Source organism: Phocoena phocoena, chromosome 2, assembly GCF_963924675.1.
Source record: "Phocoena phocoena chromosome 2, mPhoPho1.1, whole genome shotgun sequence".
Lineage (NCBI taxonomy): Eukaryota > Metazoa > Chordata > Mammalia > Artiodactyla > Phocoenidae > Phocoena > Phocoena phocoena.
Window position 1 is genome coordinate 119,649,962 of NC_089220.1, and position 17,641 is coordinate 119,667,602.

The window sequence follows — 17,641 nt, forward strand, 5'->3', positions numbered from 1 at the left end:
TCTTTAGGTAGCCCCTTGCTTCTCTCTCCTGCCTCTTTGCCTTGTTCACCTTCCTGTAACCACACAGCCCTGGCCATTTCCTCTGCCTAGAATGTTTCTTCCTCAGACCTTTAGAGGTCTCACTGCTTTCAGGTAGCTGCTCAGGGGTCAGCTCCCAGTAGAGGCCTTCCCCTGGTCCCTTTCCCATTACTCTTTCTTCACTGCAGTCATCATTGCGTGATGTTTGTATTTATCCCCACCCCCAAAATATGAGCTCCGTGAGAGTGGAAACTTCATTCCGTTATATCAACCAATATGAGGCAAACTGGCACTTAGGACTGGTCACTGGAGCTCGAGAAAATGAAAAAACAAGCAAACAAAACCATCTGTCTCTCATACCAGCTCAATTTTAATTTTAAAGTGACAAATATACAGGTGGAATAAATTTTAAGCAACACCCTCCAAATTCTCTACATGACAAGGAGCTGAATGTAATTTTGCCTCATCATCAACTAGACAGTTTTCTAGCAATAATTTATTAGGAAGTCACAGCACAGAAACAACACCCTGGAGTTGTGGTCCATTCGTCAATTGATTGTCATATAGGCTTAGTTGGAAGAATAGGTTTTATGTCTTTCCTGACTGAGGGTCAAAGTGGGACAGGTGGGCTCTTTCTATACCTATTTTGAGCAAATTATGCCCACCCACTAGCCAGCTGGAGCCTGGTCCATCCGTTGGACCTACCTGCCATGGGTCTCATCTACCCTTTGGCCCTCCTGGGGAGGTCCCTGGTCTGAGTCAAACTCTCAGATACTGTATAACCAATAAGGGTGGATCTGAAAAGTGGCCTCTGCTTTAACCCAGCAGCTTGGAAGGCAGGAGTTTTTCTTCATGACTGTTGTGGGAAGGAAAGGAGCAGTAATGGCTAAAGGTTGAGGTAACCCTAAATTTAAATTGTAGTCTACCTGCCAGGAGTTAATGAATAATATCCCTCCCAAGAAGTTGTCATTTACAGTGGTAGTCCACACAGACTGCGGTCCAGAGTAGAACTTCAGTTCTCACTAAAACATTCTCCCTTGAGCAGGAAGCCCTTTGTGATATGGCTGTGCAAGGAGAGGAACCATCCTTTGGAAGGGAGTTCAATCTGGGAGAATGAGGTGGTGCCTTTCCAGACCCTCAAGTCGTCCAGGATCACCGGTCAGACAGGGAAGCTGGCTGTGCCACAGGGCTGAACCACCAGCATCTCCCGTGGATTCCGTTGCACTGAGGCTGCTGCGGACATGGATGGTTTCGTTATCTTTACAAGTAAGCACTTTGGTGGGAGAGCACTGCAAAGGCTGTCAACAGAAAATAAAACAACAAAAAACAAGGTGCGGGGGGCGCAGGCAAACAGTTTTATCAGCGTTTCATTTAAAACACTGGTTTGTCCTCACCGCAAGGCCTGGAAGGTTCAGGAAGCTTCCAAGAGAGATGATCAGACACACACCCCATTCCAAGCATTCAAGGGCACAGGACAGTAGGAACCAAGTTGGCCCTGAAGCCCACTCAGCGTGAACCAGGCACTGCAGCCAAGCCCAACCCACAGATGTGCTTTTATTCTTGAGGAGAAGCATCTAGAATCTAGATTCAGAAATGTCACATGAGCAGCCCTGAGATCATACCCTCAGTAACTTTGCCATCATGAGGGAGGTGGGGAGGGGAAGAAACCGCAGAGCTAGACTTGGGCCAGGTCATCCACTTCATGCCCGGAGGTTTGCTAGGGGACTGAGTGCTGTCGTCTGGGCTGTGCTTTATTGGTGGAACTGAACTATGGCAAAGCCACTAGAAGCACAAAGTGTCAGTGCGGTCACTGGCATCTCAAAAATATCCTGAAAATGTAAATAAACAGATTCCATAAGCAGACTAGAGTGATTTACACTTAAAACATTTAAATATAAATTAAGCTATAACTTAAGTTACAACCAAAAGAAAAAAAAAGAAAAACCAAAAGGACACTCAGCAGTTGAGAATGCTGAACACATACACAGGACACCCCAAACACGAGGCCATTAAAGCGATGCCATTTTCATTGTGCCAACTTTACATTCATCACATGCTAGTCCGGCCGGGCCACGCTGCACCAGGCCACGTCATGCCGTCTGGCACTGCACTCCGGCCCGGGGCCCGTCGTCATCCTCCTCGTAGGCCTCCCTGTGCTGGCGCCAGTTCTGCTCATTGGGATTAAACTCCTTCAGCTCCACCTGATCCATGTCATCTGTAATCCTGACTTTCTGTCGAGGAGGGAGCAGAGCTTCCAGCTGGAGAAGGTTGTCTTGAGACAGCCAGTGTTTTTCAGGAAAAATAACCTGTAAAGGGTGAGGTGGGAAAGAGCAGTTGTTTCTTCCCTTCCCAATTAAGGCATTTAATTATATGTCCCATGAGAATAAAACACATGCACTTACTAAAAACTGTATGATCAGAGCCCCTTTCTCCAGGGGTGTTTTGTAGATTGGCATTCCTTCATTACGCACACATTTCAGGTCCCCGTGCTTTACCACCTCACCTGCCGCAGAGAAGGTTTACTTATGAAACATGAAGATGGAGGGCAGCCTGGAGAGGTCGGTCAGTCCCCGTGTTGGGAGAGCCTGGGGCAGACACCATCACCCCCACAGCAGCAGGCAAAGGCAGGGGTCACAGGGCATCTGACTAAAAAGCTGGTCCCGACCAGAATGATGCCTGTCAGAGGAACCGGCTGGGTGAGGGGGATGAGAGGGAGAGGGGCGGGAGTGGAACCCTCTCTGACCCACGCACTGGGCTCCTGCAGTGTATCCAAGGAGGAGCGGGCTGAAGCCTCCATCATAAGGTTGGTTTAAAAAAGTGAACTGGGAGTCAACACTCAGTCCGGGTAAACAGGGGTGATACCTGTCAGCCTGCCTCTTGCGTCAGGCTGTCACTACAACCTTCCCATGAGTGGGAGGAGAGTGTGCTCCTCACAGACTCAAGCAGAGCTTGGAGCAGGAATGGGCCTCAAAGAGTCCAGCCAGATCCCACCTGGCAGGAGAGCCAGCCTTCTGGGTGGGGGGCTCACAAGGTGGCTCCGGCCACAGGCAGTCTCCATGAGCTGGTGGGCTGCAGCTGGTCTGGCTTGCACTTGCTGGATCTTAATTCTACACTTTTTCAAAAGGCATTGTGGGAGTTTAGTCCCCCCAGAGCTCTTGGTTCGCCCCCAAATCTAAAAATATCATTTCCTTCCAAACATGAAAAGAAAAGGGATAAAAGGGTCTCTAGAAAGTATGTTCTTCAGCTCAGTAATGAAAATGGACAAAGAAACAAATGTTCATGAAAAATGGTTGGGGGGAGCCCAAACACATTAATTCAGCATCCCACTCCCCTGGATGAACTATCTCAAGAGGAAATCTTTTTTTTGTTTTTTTGCGGTAGGCGGGGCTCTCACTGTTGTGGCCTCTCCCATTGCGGAGCACAGGCTCCGGACGCGCAGGCTCAGCGGCCATGGCTCACGGGCCCAGCCGCTCCGCGGCATGTGGGATCTTCCTGGACCGGGGCACAAAACTCGCGTCCCCTGCATCGGCACGCGGACTCTCAACCACTGCACCACCAGGGAAGCCCCAAGAGGAAATCTTTTAAAGTATCTCATGGGAGTTTTTAAATAAAGGGTGTGGAGGACTCTCTCCTTGGGGGTCATTCAGTGCAGGGCTGTGACTCACATGTGGCCCTCAGAGCTGCTGATTGCAGGAGGAGCCCATTAGCTAAATGGCCCCAGGCTGCTGGGCTTGTTATGGTCTTTGCTTTGTTTTTAATAGCTTTTCTGTCTCTTTGCCCCTGTCAGGTGTCACACTTCTTGTTGCTCTCAGCACAACTCCTCAGGCTTCTGCTTCTAACTCACCGCGGGGCAGGGAAACTGTGGGACCAAGCGTGGGCAACCACGTGTAAGAGAAGGAAAGAGATGATGAGCCAGCTCTTCCGTGAGGTACACATCTGCCTTCAGTCAGGGGGATCACACCCTGGCGAAGCTCTTAAGGCACTTTTTTCTTTAATCTCCTGATTCTCAGCCATGCTCAAGACAGCCTAAAGGGCTCTGGCGAGGAAGGCACTTCAGTAGCAGATGAGAGAAGAGGAAATGAAGGAAAGAGAAATAAGCCAAAACAAGAAAAGAGGTGAAAGGACTCAAAACAAGATAAATGAGCAAAAAGAAAAAGCACAAGAGAAATCTCCAGCAGAAGGTTTTCTGGACACCCTGCCCTTCCTTATAACTAAGCAAGGAAATGGGTTTCACGACTTCCTTCCCTCTGGGGCTCACTTCCTCTCTTTCGTCCTTGGCTCCCAGTCTCCCTGTGGCTGGGATCAGCTGGGAGGCAGCAAGGAACACTGGGTTCCAATCCCATGGCAGGGGCCCCTGCTCCAGGGAGCTTGGCCAAGGACTAGCTTTCGCAAAGAAGTTACACAGCACCCCAAAGATGCTGCCCAGCTCATGCTCCCCGAAGGACTGGAATCAGGTCTGAGACAATGTTGGGGGTCTTGGGCATGATACCAGGGGTCTTGGGCACAAACCCTCTCACAGCCTGTGGCCTAGGGCTTTGTGTGAACTATGATCCCCAAACTTTCCTACAGAAGTGAGGGGAGGAATTGGGTACCTTGGGAGGCTTACAGAATGGAATCTAAAGGAAGGTGCTGTATTTAAAATTTTCATGCATATTTTCATTATACTGCAGTGCTTTTCCACAATCCTTAAGTATATCTATACACAAACACAGAAATGAAAAATCAAACAGGGTAAAATTTTAACAATAGGCAAATCATACATGCGTGGTCTTCATACTGTTTTTATTTTTACAACTTTTTGTTAGTCTGAAATTGTTTCCAAATAAAAAGTAAAAAAAAGCAAAAAAACCTAAAACAAACCTCTGATCAAGACTTGGATATATAATTCCATTTCACTTATACCCAGAAAAGAGGAAACAGAAAAAGCCGAAGAGGAAAGTGGCAGAGAAAGAGAACAGGCCAGAAAGGGGAAGAGAGAAATGGACACAGAGGCAGGAAAGCCCTGGATGGAGGCTGGGGAGGCAAGGTGGGTCACTCTACTGGACTTAGGGTCTTAATTACACTGCCCTCGGACAGGCTTATTGGCTGGTTACCTCCCATCCCAGCTCTGAGCCTATCCCTGTAGCCTAAGCCTCAGATACCCACAGGAGAAGTCACTCCCTAACCCTGTGGCCAGCGAGGGGACCAGAGCGGCACTGCTCACGGCCAGTGATGGGGTCACGGATGTCTGGGTGGCTCAGCCACCACCGCACCTGTCCAGACACTCTTTGACATGGACAACTGACCTGAAGTGCTATTCGGAGGCAGCTTCAAGTTGAGGGCCCCAGCCTGGCCTCTCTCCCTTCTCCAATTTGCCTGGCCTCCTCACAGCCCCTTCCAGGCATGGACTCAACTGCAGTGAACACTAGCCCTCCTGGGAGCTGGGAGCCTGGCATCTACACACGTGCTGGCAGGCTGAGCTCTCAGGCCTTTGCGAACCCTTTGGGTCCAGAGGCAGCTCCCTCAAGCTCCTGTGCCTGTGTGCAGACGGGCGGTTCTCTAGAAGCCGCCAAGGATAAGCTGGCAGGCGATGTCTTTTTTTTTTTCAGGAAAATTCTATTTTAAAATGTCTCTCACATGTAATCGACAACACAGAGGCTAGAGAAACATGGATGAATCAGCACAGATCACCATTTGATAGAAAAACACCACCTATTATCAGGTGTGTATTATTATACAAAAGTTAATTTTTAGGGCTTCCCTGGTGGTGCAGTGGTTGAGAGTCTGCCTGCCGATGCAGCGGACATGGGTTCGTGCCCCGGTCTGGGAAGATCCCACATGCCGTGGAGCGGCTAGGCCCGTGAGCCATGGCCGCTGAGCCTGTGCGTCCAGAGCCTGTGCTCCGCAACGGGAGAGGCCACGACAGTGAGAGGCCCGCGTACCGCAAAAAAAAAAAAAAAAAAAGTTAATTTTTAAAAAAATTTAAGTTAAATTGGAAGGTTCCAGGTAGAAGCTTAGATCCCCAAGATTCCTGTTTTGAGGCTCTTTCCCCAAAACTGAATTTTTTTCATGGAGATTATAAAAGAAATTCATAAAATTCTCAAAAGTCCCTAGTGATGACTTTAAATTTAGAGAAAATCAAGTCACACTAACTTGTGCAACAGAAGTCAACCTTGAATGTGAAACCAGGCTAAGCTGCCAGCATCATTATGCCAAACATACAGAAGAACTACAACGAAACACATGTGAAACATTACCTGGTTTGGATGTAATAATAAGGACTCGATCATCCAGTGTTTTTATCATCTTCTTGAAGCCACAAAGGGCTTCAGAAAGCTGAATTTTCATTTTCATGATCAAGTCATGGCCTCGTCTCTGAAAGACACTATGATCCTTCTGATCAAGCACAATTATGACATCACCAGGCTCCAGCTCAGGCTCCTGATCTCCTTCTCCATGAAACAGTATCTTTTGCCCATCTTTCATACCTATGAAACATCATCCCTTTCTGATTAGCCACTTCTCTTTAAAACCATACTTCTGACAAAGCTTTTGAAGAAGGCTCACAGAGAGCCCTTTGGGGGTTCTTTATTCATCAAACCCCCCAACCTCGTGCAGGCCTGGGGCTGGGATTACCACTGACCAAGAGGCCTCCCTCTCCTCGGCATAACGAGGTTCCTCAGCCAAGTGTGCAGCAGGGAGAGTGGGAAACGAGGCCGCCACGTGGCAAGTTCACCGCACACTCCCCGCCCTCCTGGCCATGCGATGCCACAGCTGACAGTGCACTGTGAGCAGGTCACCGCCTGCTTCTTGACACACAAGCAGCACTGGGCTCTGGGGGCCTTCCACTAAGTCTCTGTGCACACAGGCACGGTGTTCGGTCCCTCCACGTGTGTGCTGGTTTGGGTGTTGATTTGTGTACTTCGGTCTCTCACCTAAATACATTTGCTGGATTAGGAAGCCACAGAATGATCAGGGGGAACAACTAAGAGGGAAAAAGACCCTAAAATGATGGCCCCAGGCAAAATGAACAGCAGGAGGAAGGTGCTGGATTTGGGAGAATCTGCTGCCACCGAGGGGAAATGTGTGGAGAAAAGGGACATACAGCTATGAAGACTTAGATAAGCTTTTACGGCCAATGAGTGACAAAAGCCATCAGGAATAACACTCCCAGTGACTCTAAAGTAATAGTTTGAGAAGGGCAAGAGAGGGCAGTTAACCAAAATCAAGGTTAAGTGACTTCCAGGGCATTGGAAAACCTTACAAAGAAGTTTTGTAAACAAGAAAACTTTGGCAGGTGACATGGATGGAAATAAAGCCAGGGAGGGTCAATGGAAGATGCCCTGGGAATTGGAAGAACTGACGGCACACTCTAACGGCATTTAAATACCAGTTGTGCTGTGTCTCATTTCCCTGATACCTAACCCTTGTGCCCCACAATCAGCACCTCAGATGCAAGTCCACCAGCATGGGGCGCTACTGCTGCACAGACTCACCTTTCTCCACATGCACCTCGATAATCTTCTTCTCTCGGATGACCTTGGCACCACTGCAGCTTTCACAGCGGTCCTTGGGGTTGATGCGCTCGCCCTGGCCCTTGCACTCGATGCACACGGTCTGGATCTGCTGCACCATGCCCGGCCCGATCTGCTGGATGTGAATCTGCATCCCTCGCCCCTTGCACACTGGGCACTTCTCCACAGATCCCTTCTTCCCACCAACGCCTGTGGGGAGACAGGAACAAGGCTGTGCTCTTCCCTTAGAAGCGTCTCTGCTGGGTGCCACCAGAGAAGGATTATGAGCCATGAAACTGGACACTGGGGTTTGAATTCTGACTATTTACAATCATGAAAAGCCATGTGGAAGAGCCTGGATGATTCTAGCCAAGCAGACAATATCCAGATGTTAACATGTAAGCGCAAACATTTGAGGGTTTGGCTATACCAAGATAAATTCATCGCTTTAACTTCACCAAATGTGTTTTCTTCCACCCCAGGGTGGAAGAACACACATGCCTACGTGTGACCAGTGGAGACTGGAGAAAACAGCCCTGTCCACAAGGGTGGCTACCCAGCCCAGCCACTTCTCTGTGGGACAATGTGTGACCAAGTCACCAGATCTGACTTTTCTTGAAAAATCAGATTTTAAAAAATTACGTTAATTACATTTACATTTAAATCAAGGACAGCAAACTATGGCCAGCTGACTGGTTTTGTAAATAAAGCTTTATTGGAAGGACAGGTATGTCATCTGCTTGTTTACGGTCTATGGCTCCTTTTTTTTTTTTTTTTTTTTGCGGTACGCAGGCCTCTTACTGTTGTGGCCTCTCCCGTTGCGGAGCGCAGGCTCAACGGCCATGGCTCACGGGCCCCGCCGCTCCATGACATGTGGGATCTTCCCGGACCAGGGCACGAACCCATGTCCCCTGCATGGCACGGCAGGCAGACTCTCAACCACTGCACCACCAGGGAAGCCCAATGGCTCCTTTTGCGATAAGAGTTGAATAGTTACGACAGGGACTGCATGGCTCACGAAGCCCAGAAACACCTATCATCTGGCCCTTTATAGCAAAAGTCTGCCGACCCCTAGGTTGGGTCAACCATTCTTGATTTTTATATTTTTAAAATAATTGTCAACATATTAAATAAATGTGCAGGCCAAATAAAAAATGTACAGGGCCAAATGAAATGGATTTGGCCCTCAGGCTACCTGTTTGCAATCTCTGACCTTCACATTTAAAAAGATAAATTATTTTTCTCTGAATTGTAAAACAGTAAGAATTGTTTCCAGATCTAAAGGACCAGAACTATGAGACTCATTCAGAAATTAATTCTTACCTTCACATTTCTCACAAATTACATTTTTCTGGAGAGCCAATTTCTTTGTGACTCCATTATATAAATCTTCAAGAGTTACAGACAACTGATGTACAACATTCTTGCCTTACCGAGGGAAAAAAAAGACCAATTAGTAATACTGTATTAAATATACCACTGTATTAAATACTACCCATATGACCTTTATAGTGGTATGAAGTCTCAAACTGTGCCTGTGTCATTCATTCCCTTCCCTGTGGGAAGCAATGCTTGCTTCTGTTACACCTGGCCCATCCTCTGGCCCTTTGCCAGTATGAGAACTAATACCCTTTCTAGCTATGAGCTAATGATTCAATCATTTATAGATGTCAATGACTTTCATCTTTATTTGCTAAAACAAATCTGAGAATGAGAGATCAAGAGGAAACCCAAGGCAATGTTAACCAATGAGATTGGTTAACTCGGTTCTCCCCATGAAAGGAGCCCTTTCCTTATAGATGATGCACGAAGTCAGTCTCTGGACCTTTAACTGAAACTCTTCCTTGAACATAACGTCCTTTAATTTTTGAGCCCTTCTGTGTCTTGTGGCCAAGTGGGAACTCTTTCATCTGTGGAAATCTTGTCTGTGCATCCAGGACAGTGGGCCTTTCATCTTCAGGGTGGGAGTCTGTCTGCTCTGGCACCATACCAGCCTGTCAGGACCCACAGCATCAGGTCCCTCTCTGCTACCCATAGGGCTCTCGAAGTCACCGAGATGCTGTCCTTGTTTATTGGCTGTCAACTTTGAGAGATGACTTAATTAAGGGCGTGAAGTTGTTCATCTCAAGACAGTGAGAGAGCTAGGCAAGAGGATACCCAAGGTTTTAATCACATCCACACTGTCAATTATATGAGCAGGCAACATACCCAGTAAACAGGGTAAGGATTTTTCCCTAATAAACCCTTTGTGATTTTCAGCACACTGTATTCACAGAATTGACAGCCAAGCTTTTCAAAGCTCAAAGTCAATTATAATGTGAGAACAAGTACAGCCTTATTTATCCAGGGGCCTCTTGTTGACCTCAAACCACCCTTCTTAAACCTCAATGCAGAGCTTATCTTGATTTCACCCAGGATTTTAATAAGCTTGGTTATCTATCTGGTTTTGAGGTCCAAAGCAGAGGATCAACCGTAAGCAGGACAGGGGAAGGGGGCTATTAGAGACCACTGGTAACAGAGGTGACAGTCCAGAGCCTGGCAGGAGGTAAGAGGTATAGAAAAATTAGGAAGAACAAACCCAGAACTCAAAAACAGGGGCCTGGGGCCATTTCACCAATAGCTAAGTCTCTCAATTCACCTCTGGGGATGAAGCCGCTAGTCCTAATGCATTCTGAAGAGACAGGCAAAGTAGTTTCTTTTACAAAGATGTTCAAACATCAAGGGGTAAATTTTGTTACCTAGAAAATCTCCTGAGCAGGCTGAGAAAATGAGGCCACACTGCACATGGCAGAGCACCAGCCAGAAATAGAGCCCGCGGGCCCTGGCCCAAGTCAGGAGGCATGGGAGGAAGCGTGCAGGAGGGGAGAAGAGCACTCTCGGCAGAGGTATCACTAATAACCACAGGAGGTGCCATTTATGTCCCTTAGGAACATAAATGGAACCTGACCCCAACAAAAGAGAAAAAGAGGGCAAGATGAACTTGAACTTCCTCCTTTCTCCTCACCGCCATTTGCTCCTTTTTTTTTGCGGTGGGCCGGGGAGGGGGGGGGCGGGGCACACCATTTGCAGGATCTTAGTTCCCTGACCAGGGACTGAACACAGGCCCCAGCAGTGAAAGCACCGAGTCCTAACCCCTGGATCACCAGGGAATTCCCCATTTGCTCCTTTATATGTGGTGTTGGGAAGGTGTCAGGCAATTAATTGCTAAATGCACTAAGAGATTCTAGGTAGACTAAACAAGCGATGAACTAAAGCTAATGATCCCCAAACATGACAACTACACCCTTTTAAGGCATGATCTGTCCTGATTCCAGCAACACGTACAATTTGGAAACTATAAAACTTGCTTAACGTCTTTCAAAGCAGTTACCTCTTCTCTCTCTAGCCATCCGTCCTCCGCCACCAAAGAACATGTCAAAGATGTCCATGGGGGAAGAGAAGCTGGGGCTGCCTGAGCCTCCTTCCTTAATTGCCTGCTCGCCGCCCTGGTCATAAATGTCCCTTTTCTTTGGATCTGAAAGCACTTCATATGCCTGGGATATGAGCTTAAACTTCAAAAGAAAAAAAGAGAGATTAAAAAGAGAAGGTTTGAGTTGTTCATGAAGCAAACCCACCATATAAATGCAATGACAGAGGGATTCTACACCCAACCCCCCAAACTAGCAGGTCTATATGTTATCTGAAACCTGACTTTTCCATTTAATCCCTTTGTAGAGTGGAATACATAGGGCAAACATTACTAAGGGATGAGAGGCAGGGCCACTGCAGAGAATAAGGATACAGAGCAGTAAGGAGGAGTTTCTCCCTCCTCAGGCTGCACCAGACAGGAAGAAGTAGAATGGAGCTAAGATATAGTGAGACCAGGCCAGGGCTTAACCTACAACTGGATAAAGCACATGAGGGCTGCTTTCCTAGGTTACTAGCATAAAATGCAACTACAGACATCCTGTGAGCATCCATCCACATGCAGGCTGCAGACACTGTGAGCAAATCTGTCCTGATCTCCCCCCCAAAGTCCTGCCCCTCCCATAGTCTCCCCCATAGCTCACTTATTGGCAATTCTAAAACCTCATTTCCTCTCCCTCACATCTTATCTGTCAACAAATTCTTCTGGTGCTACCTTCAAATGTCCATCTCCAGTACCCTAAGACAGAACACCCCATGTGTCACATGCCTGCCAAAAATGTATCCTGGAATCCAACTGTTAGAAAAGAATCAGAAAACCCAAACTGAAGTATATTCTGCAAAACTAAAAGACAGGAAAACTAAATGCAGTGTGTGACCCTGGATTGGATCCTGGACTGGATCTTGCACTGGGGAAAAAATTGCTACAAAGGACACTGGAACAACTGGAAAAATGGGAATATTTTTCTCAATGTTAAACTTCTTAAATTTGATAAATGTACTGTGGTTATGTACAAGGATGTTGCTTTCCCAAGGATAAACATTTAGGGCTGAAAGGTTATGATGTATGCAACTTACCCTCAAAAGCTTTAGCAAATAATAATAATATAGGGAAAGCAAATGTGACGACCTATTTATAATCAGTGAAGGTAGGTGAAAGAAAAGCAGGTGTTCATTGTACCACTCTCACCTTTTCTGCAGATATATGGAAGTTTTTAACATAAAATCAAAACACCATATAAAATATCCAAAATCCATCCCTTCTCACCACTACCACCACCACGCCCGCCCTGGCGGAGGACACCCTCCTTGGCCTGGATAGCCACAGTGACCTCCTCACTGGACTCCCATCTTCCGCCTTCACCTCAGCTTTCAGTCTGTTCTCTGCACAGCAGCCAGAACTTGCCAGCCAATCACGTCAGTCCTCTGCCCCAAGCCCTCCAAGGGGCCCGGCTCACTTGGAGCAAAAGCCAGTTCTTATTCTGGTCTACAAGCCCAAACTGACACTTTTGCCTCCAGCTCCCCGCAATTCTGCTTGTGTGCCATTGGCCTCCTTGCTGTTCCCCAATACCAGAGCACTTACTGCTGGGATGGTGTCCCCACTGCAGTGTCAGCTCTATGAGGACAGGTGGTTAGGTCAGCTTTGTCCACTGCCATATCCCCAAACCTAGAACACTGTCTGGCCTGTAGAAGGTACCTGGTAAATACTTGTTATATGAATGGCTCAATTCTGGGAATTGAGAAATGAATAAGTGAGATAGGGTCTTCGCCCTCCAGGGGAATGGTTTAGGAAGAAAAAAAAAAATACAGAACATACAGGAAAAAAAAAGTACTTTGAATTTACAAATATGGAAACTGACAGACACTAGTTTTTCTCTTGTACTACAGATCCCCGATAGAGATCTAATAAGTAACTAATAAATGATAGCTAATAAATAACAGCTAACAACTGGGTAATTTAAAAAACTGTCTTAGAGACATCAGAATCATACTCGAGGTAGTTAGGTCTTTTGGTGCGTTGATTCTCCCACCATTTCTGTAAAGAAGTAGGTATCGTTCACCACCACTCCTTTCCACAGAAGGAAAATAAGGTGTAGGGATTAGGTGCCTGGTAAGGAAGATCAGAAAACAACCAGGCCAGGCTGCCCCCAGGGAGTCTCTGGGCCTGTCTGTACTAGGTAGATGTGCTTCAAGAGAATGTCCATTAGAAACACTCTGGATAATTGAAAGACTTTTGCACTTAACAGAACGGATGATTAATCTAAAAAGGAAAAGTAATGCCCTGTCACTTGGGGCATTCAACCAGAGGCCAGACCTCACAAAGGGGCGGGACTCCCACTACCCTGGGGGTGGGGGTGGGGTCTCAGCACTCCAGAGTCTAATTCAGTCCCTGCCAGACCCTCACCCATCTCACAGCTGGAGACTAGTACTCTGACCAGCTCACCTTTCAGACTGTAATAATGTGCCACAGTTCCTTTAATAAGATTACGCAGCTGGAAAAATGGCTTTGGAGACTATGTAGCAACTGGGGAAAGTATTTACTATAAAATATTCAGTGGCGAGGAAAAAAAAAAAACCCTGTGTGCCAGGATGACCAAGCACAGTCACCCTGGAGAAAGCCTGGAAAGAAACACAGGGACAGCAGTTACAGTGATGTGTACTTGGTGGGTTTTCCTCAATATTCTGAAATTTTCTGCACTGTTATGCTCTCCTTTATGATTTTTTAACTTAAAAATCTATTATTCAAACTAAAAGTTACAGTAGGGCTTCCCTGGTGGCGCAGTGGTTGAGAGTCCGCCTGCCGATGCAGGGAACACGGGTTCGTGCCCTGATCCGGGAAGATACCACATGCCGCGCAGCAGCTGGGCCCGTGAGCCATGGCCGCTGAGCCTGCGCGTCCGGAGCCTGTGCTCCGCAACGGGAGAGGCCACAGCAGTGAGAGGCCCGCGTACCGCAAAAAAAAAAAAAAAAGTTACAGTAAAATTGGCCAAAAGACCAAACTCATCTCAAAAGCTGGCTGGGGTTAATAGCCAAGAACATACCCGCTATCACGACCCCTGAAAGGGACTGGCTTACTGACCCGCTGCCCGTGTGTCTTTCAGAAAACCAGCTGCAGAAAAGTAGAGACTCCATACAGAACACCTGACAACAAACACTGGCCGCCCAATGCTTAGCAACACAGGACAACAGGCCACAAAACAAAGACCAACACCCTAATAGCCTTCTCAGTTGCCCTGGAGCAAGGGGGAACGGACTGGCTCAGTCTGTTTTTGAAGAGACATTAATAAAGTGACAAACTTGGGGGAAAAAAATTAAAAGGTTCCACCTATGAATAGATAAAGTGGACAAGAACTACACACAAACTTGCACAAAAAAGAAAAGGCCTACGCAGTGTGCCCAGCACACAGCAGGACCAAAAAGGAGGTATCTGGTGAGTGAATGAATGAATGAATCCTTTCTAGGGAACTTTACAGCAGTTTCTATAAATTGTGTCCCCAGTCTCCTCAAACCCTTTCGTTTCTATGGAATACAGGTAGCAAACAAGGAATCATAATTAAATGAGGATGAGGACTAGACCAGTGGTTCAGCCTATGGTCAGAGGTCGGAAGAAGTTTTAGCTGAGAACTAAATTAAAGGGTTTTATCCCCTTCATGGAAGGTGGGAAGGGAAAAGTATTCCTGGAACATCACAGAACCCCCCACCTCTAAGCTGAAAGGGACCCGCCAGACACTTCAGGAGCCTCACTTAAGTGACACTAATTCAGTATCTGGCTATAAATAAATATTAGTTTAAAACAAATCAACCACCTCTGCCCAGGCAGGTATATGCAGGGCAACACCTACAGAAATGTAGTACAGGTTAAGTCCAATTTAAAAAAAGCTTCAGAACACCAAGAGCAGACTCACTCCAATGGCACACAGCCATGACTTACTCTTGGAGAGATCTGACCTGAACCAGGGTCAGAAGGCTTTCCCATGAGCCGCCTCTGAAACGTGAAATTAGAAGCCTGGGTGCGCTCTCCTTAAAGGCTACTCACAGAAACAGCCTACAGTGAATTTAGGGAGCACATCTATGAATCACCAACACCACGTAGAAAGCCAGTGACTTTAAAAGCTACAGTAAGCCACCTAAATATAGATGAGAAAGAACACGAGTAACAGACAAATGGTCTTCCAGGAAAGCATTTTAAACTTGTGACAGCGACACTCGGCACCTGTGGCTAAATATAAATATCCTTTCACTGTTGCCACCCAGCCAACCTTCTTTAGGCAGGTTTCTCCAGCTTGGAAAAGCTAACACAGACAGGTATTTTGATACTACACTCGTTTCCACGAGTCTAATGCTAGACAGGTAATCTATGGCTTCAAAAGTGGCCCAGGTGTCACTGCTATCAGCTACCACAAAAGCCCCACCTCCCAAAAGCCATCTAGGATATCCCAAGTTTTATAAGAAAATGGCAAGAAGTCAAAGGAGGAGTGGGAAGGCCAACAAGCTTTCCCAAGGATCAATGCCTGATCTTTCTAATCACCTATTCTGGTGGGTAATGAGCTTCCTTGGGCATAAAAAACAGGTTGACTCTTTTCCTGTGAACTGGATGAAAAAGTTTAATTTAGGCTTCTATGATGCAGAGCATTTTTCAGCCTATTATTATTGGTACTTAGGATCCACTGTGGGTCATTTGTCACAGGAAACCTGTAATGTTCATATAAAATGATGTGTCAGGTTAAAGAACTCCATGTCCCTGTTTAATAAAGAAAAGGTGATTATTCAATGTCTGACAACCTTGATCAGGCAGGAGACAGGCACACAGAACAAATCCAGTCGGCCATTCTCAAGAAGGACACCGGGTTTGTCCAAGGTACTAACTCAAAGAAACTCACCTCTAGGGCTTATGCATCAACAGGGAATATGAGCACAAAAATAATTCAACCCCGGTCGTCCCCAGCAAGTACACAACTTCTTCTGATCGCGTGTGCCTCAGTTTCCCGGCTTGCTAGCTGCCTTTCCGACAGGAATGCCCGCAAACCCTAGGAGAACTGGGCCCCCACGTTTCAGTCCCGGCCCTCCCCGGCGTTCGGAGGGGCCCTTGTGGAGCGAAGGGAGGAATGAATGGGCTGCGCGGGGCCTCACGAGGGGTCCCGGCGCCTTGGGCCCCGGCACCAGCCCAGATGCCCAGCCCGGCGAGGCTGGGGCTCGGCGAAGCGCCCTCTAACTGACCGCGCCGCGCCCCCTCCGCCTCGGACCACCCCCAGCCCCGGCCCGGCCCCGCGGCGTGGTGCGCGGCACCTGGCGACCGCCTCTCCAACGAACGCGGCTCGGGTTCCCCGCCGCCTTCAATAATTCACAGCCCCCGAGCTCCGGGCTGAATAATTGACGGCGGGCCCCGCGCGAGCCCGGCCCGCACCTTCTCGCCCTCATCCGGGTTCTTGTCCGGGTGGTACTTGAGCGCCAGCTTCCGATAGGCCTTCTTGATCTCCTCCGGGGAGGCGCTGGGCTTCACCCCCAGTATGTCATAGTACTGGGTCTCCTTCACCATCTTTTCTCTGCGGGGCGGGGCGGGCAGGACGGTCAGCGCGCCCCGGACGCCCCAGCCGGGCCCCTGGCCCGCGCCCCCGCCGCCCGCCCGCGGGTCACGGTCACGGTCACGGCTGCTGCCGCCGCCGCCGCCGCCGCCGCCGCCACCACCGCCCGGGGCGCCCTCCCGCCTGCGCCAGGATACCCTCCTCTCCCAGCCCCGCCGCACTCGAGCCGCCGGCTCCTCCGCGGCGGGTTTTATTCGGCGCCGGCGGAAGGTTCCGCAAGGAGACAGTGACGCCACAAAGGCCCAGAACCTTCGCGGAGGTTCCGGCGGCGCCTGGAGCTGACTGGCTGGGGCACTGCGGTGGGTTAGCGGCCCGGACCCCCGACGCCCCGGCCCGGCGCGACCTCCCGGCTCACCCGGTCGCCTGTTCCTCTGGCCTGCAGTCTGAGTACCCGGAACTCCAGTTCTGACTGCCGCCCCGGGCCATGTTGGGGGGCTTGGAAGACGGATTCGGAGTGGAGGGCGCCTTCCGACGGCCGCCCCGCCACCCCGGGGCCGTCCCTTTTCCCTTGCGTGGGTCCGTGGGTCCGGCTGGCTCGAAGATCAGGTTGCCTGGAGGGCAGCGTCGGCGGCAACCCTGCCCCGAGGGGTTGGGCTGGGAGGGCTGCGCCCTACTGTCCCCACCCGGCCTCTCCCTGGGGGTGTGGCCGCCCTCTGTTTGGTTATGTCCCGGATGCGCCCTGAGGCATGCCTCGGATTGTTGCGTTTTTGAGGGGTTTGGAGTGGGTAGGGGCCCTCTACCGTGCTGGAGTCGCATTTCCTGAGGCCATTTCCTGAAGCTGCTGGCGCCCCCCGGGGCATCTTCAAGGCTGAGGTGAGCCTCAGCCCTTCCAGATACGTACAGTGGTGCTTTGCTGGCCCCAGCTGTGGACGGTGCTCTCTCAACTGCCCACAACTGGGAACACTTGACGTCCCCCAGTTGTGGGGAGTGACGCCCGTTAGATGTGAGCAGCGACGTCCCCCAGGTCTCCCAAAGGTGGACAGTGCCCCCTCCCCTCCAGACCAGGCTCATGGGCGCAGTGGGCGTGGGGGTGGGGTGGGAAAGCGGTTCTGGAGACTGCAGCAGGACCTTCACTGCCTGGTACAGTAACGGGTCCCTGACTTCCTTCGGCTGTGCCCAGTTCCCAGCAGGTGCCTGGTAGCA

The 17,641-nt window shown here is 49.1% G+C and overlaps 1 protein-coding gene across 4 annotated transcripts; it reads right to left on the reverse strand.

The window, feature by feature from the left end:
• Nucleotides 1–370: 370 nt before the first annotated feature.
• On the reverse strand, nt 371–17,091 carry DNAJA4 (DnaJ heat shock protein family (Hsp40) member A4). 4 transcript variants are annotated; one of them, XM_065871274.1, is made up of 8 exons: nt 16,842–17,091; nt 16,321–16,457; nt 10,882–11,062; nt 8,835–8,939; nt 7,494–7,721; nt 6,255–6,485; nt 2,421–2,521; nt 371–2,324 (listed from the first exon to the last, which is right to left on the reverse strand). In XM_065871274.1, the coding sequence occupies exons 2-8, from the start codon at nt 16,450–16,452 to the stop codon at nt 2,109–2,111; spliced, it is 1,194 nt and encodes a 397-aa protein (XP_065727346.1). In that variant the 5' UTR covers nt 16,453–16,457; nt 16,842–17,091; the 3' UTR covers nt 371–2,108. The 4 variants fall into 4 exon arrangements, with proteins under 4 accessions (XP_065727346.1, XP_065727345.1, XP_065727347.1 ...); XM_065871273.1 differs by having other exon boundaries at nt 2,109–2,324; nt 16,321–16,459; nt 16,854–16,924; XM_065871275.1 differs by lacking the exons at nt 6,255–6,485; nt 16,842–17,091 and having other exon boundaries at nt 2,109–2,324; nt 16,321–16,452.
• Between the last annotated feature and the right edge of the window lie 550 nt (nt 17,092–17,641).

What these genes read in the sequence shown, in the direction of transcription:
- DNAJA4 (XM_065871273.1), bottom strand. Translation starts at nt 16,924, where the DNA reads ATGGCCCGGGGCGGCAGTCAGAACTGGAGTTCCGGGTACTCAGACTGC. An exon ending in ACCCGGATGAGGGCGAGAAG is followed by an intron (nt 11,063 to 16,320) that starts GTGCGGGCCGGG and finishes TTTCTTTTGAAG; the next exon opens with TTTAAGCTCATATCCCAGGC. An exon ending in AATTTGTGAGAAATGTGAAG is followed by an intron (nt 7,722 to 8,834) that starts GTAAGAATTAAT and finishes GTCTCCCCACAG; the next exon opens with GCGTTGGTGGGAAGAAGGGA.